Genomic DNA, 2,500 nt, shown 5'->3' with positions numbered 1-2,500 from the left:
ACACACACACACACACACACACACACACACACACACCACACACACACACACAACACACACACACACACACACACACACACACACACACACACACACACATACACACACACACACACACACACACACACACACACACACACACACATACACAATGAGCTGTTGTTCCGACTTATATTTATTTATTTTCTGAGTTATCTAGCAGAGATAAAGTCCATCTCTCCGGCGGGAGGGACTTCAAACAACGTGACGCAGGCCAGGTCTGTCTCACACTGGGAGAGAAGGAAGGGGGGGGGGGGGGGCATTTATCACCGCGACAACGCACTGACATTATCGTAGTCTCTCTCTCTCTCTCTCTCTCTCTCTCTTGTTGTAGACTCATGCATATAGTGTCCCACTTCACATGTTTTCAAATGTATAAATATATCTAGGTATAAAGATCTTTTGAACATAAATGGCCGGAATGTCTATGGCTGAAGTGGTTAAGGTCCCTCCCTGCACGCTGCTGCATTTTTCTGATTTTTAGCAGCGTTTCTCCGCTGGTTTTCCTGAAACAAGGACGTTTAATTAATGTTCTCTTTGTTTTGTTAATAATAATCAAAATGTAATCATGTTTTCAAATAAATGTAGTGGATCAAAAGTATAACATTTGGATCCAAGATGTAGTGCATGGAGTAGTATTTGGAACTTGAAAATATTCAACTAAAGTAAAAACAAAAACACAACAAGTACAAGTACAGTACTTCAGTAGATGTACTTGAGATGAGATGATGAGATATACTTTATCGCCCCACGAGGGGAAATTTGTCTTGGGCCAAAGTGCATGTAGTACATCAACGTTTGGGCCAAAGTGCATGTAGTACATCAACGTTTGGGCCAAAGTGCATGTAGTACATCAACGTTTGGGCCAAAGTGCATGTAGTACATCAACGTTTGGGCCAAAGTGCATGTAGTACATCAACGTTTTAAAAACACACACATGTATAGCAGCATCGTGCACATCGTTGGAGAGAGTATTCTCCAGGTATAGGATCACAAGAGAATCACAAGATGAGAACAGTGCAAATTTGCAATCAGAAAGTATGAATATAAAAAGTAGAAGAGAGTGTAATACTTTTAACCCATTCTGACCGGGCACCCATTTGGTGTTGGCATCATGTTATGCTTTAGCTATTAAAAAATAGCAGATCTACAAGCTCATAGCGCGCGTGAGACGGCCTTAAAAACGCGAGAGTCAACGGTATACAGCCGGAGCTCTGTGTATGCTTCCACCCGCATCCTTTCTTTTCTTGTCACTTTTTAGACTCCCCCCCCTTTAATTGAATAAGCTGGAGGCTGAATGAACTCATTTGAAAAGGTTTTAAGGTTATGGAAACACAAAATGGAGCAACACACAAAAAAAGGGGAAAAAAAAATAGTAAAATTGAGATGGAAACCCAGCTTGGCGAGCGAGCGAGCTTCATCGTCATCTACGGGAAGAAGTAGACCAACGAAAACAACAATGAATCAAAAAATAATAAATAAATAAAAGAAAACTGTTATTTTTTTGTCCCCTTGGCTTTCTCCACCCAAATTAAACTGAAGTGACATTGATTATGAAATTTCCAAATATTATCAACGGATTCCGTTCGAGGCACCCCACTCGCTGGCCTAAAGTCAGATTTATGGATATATCCCCCGTTGTACCAGTGCGGTTATAGAGCGCCACTCGGTGGCGCGCTATATGAGCTTGTAGATCTGCTATTTTTCAACAGCTGAAGTAGAACAGAATGCTTAAAACACCAAAAGGGGTTCCCGGCGCCCAGCATGGGTTAAAGCACGACTCCCCGCTATATGAGAGATGATTGACAGCACAAGGGAGAGCCCAAATCGTTGTGTTCCGTTTTTCCGTGATTTTACGTTTTAGAAATTCCGTGTGATTTTTTTGTTTTTCTTGACAATGACATTACTCTCTCTCTCTCTCTCTCTCTCTCTCTCTCTCCCTGTCTGTCTCTATGTCTCTTTCTCTCCCCTCGCAGCAGCAGCAGCTGAGCAGTAAACAGCTGGCGTTCCAGCAGCAGCTGATCCAGATGCAGACGCTGCAACAGCAGCACATCCTCAACCTGCAGAGACAAGGCCTGGTGCCTATGCAGCCCACACTGCAACAAGGTGCACGCACATGTACACACACACACACACGTGCACGCGCACGCACACACACACACACACACACACACACACACACACACACACACACACACACACACACACACACACACACACACAGAGACAAGGCCTGGTTGCCTATATGCAGCCCACATACTGCAACAAGGTGCACACACCCACGCATGCACGACGCGCCAAGGGCCAAAATCCAGATCACCCCTATAGATCGCCCATATATGGAGCTGGCCTTTTCTGACATCACCATGGTGGTGCTCTGACATATAGACTCCATATTTGGGCATATATACCTGACACACAGATGACATCACAATAATGTTCTGACATCTGCATATAGACT

At 43.8% G+C, this 2,500-nt stretch overlaps 2 protein-coding genes across 2 annotated transcripts in view; one reads left to right on the top strand and one right to left on the bottom strand.

Moving 5' to 3' along the window:
• Positions 1-2,500, bottom strand: part of ppfia4 (PTPRF interacting protein alpha 4) — a gene marked incomplete at both ends in the record, with an annotated part of 396,281 nt that overhangs the window by 128,022 nt on the left and 265,759 nt on the right. The window lies entirely within an intron of this gene.
• Positions 1-2,500, top strand: part of foxp4 (forkhead box P4) — a 54,638-nt gene that overhangs the window by 17,493 nt on the left and 34,645 nt on the right. The window contains 1 exon segment of the mRNA XM_083772204.1: positions 2,016-2,145. Within this exon segment, the coding sequence (XP_083628330.1) occupies positions 2,016-2,145 (130 nt within the window).

This window comes from Protomyctophum parallelum (genome assembly GCF_964188405.1).
Source record: "Protomyctophum parallelum genome assembly, chromosome: 8".
Taxonomy (NCBI): domain Eukaryota; kingdom Metazoa; phylum Chordata; class Actinopteri; order Myctophiformes; family Myctophidae; genus Protomyctophum; species Protomyctophum parallelum.
The sequence above is the reverse complement of the archived record's forward strand: the minus strand, read 5'-3'. Positions and strand labels throughout refer to the sequence as shown.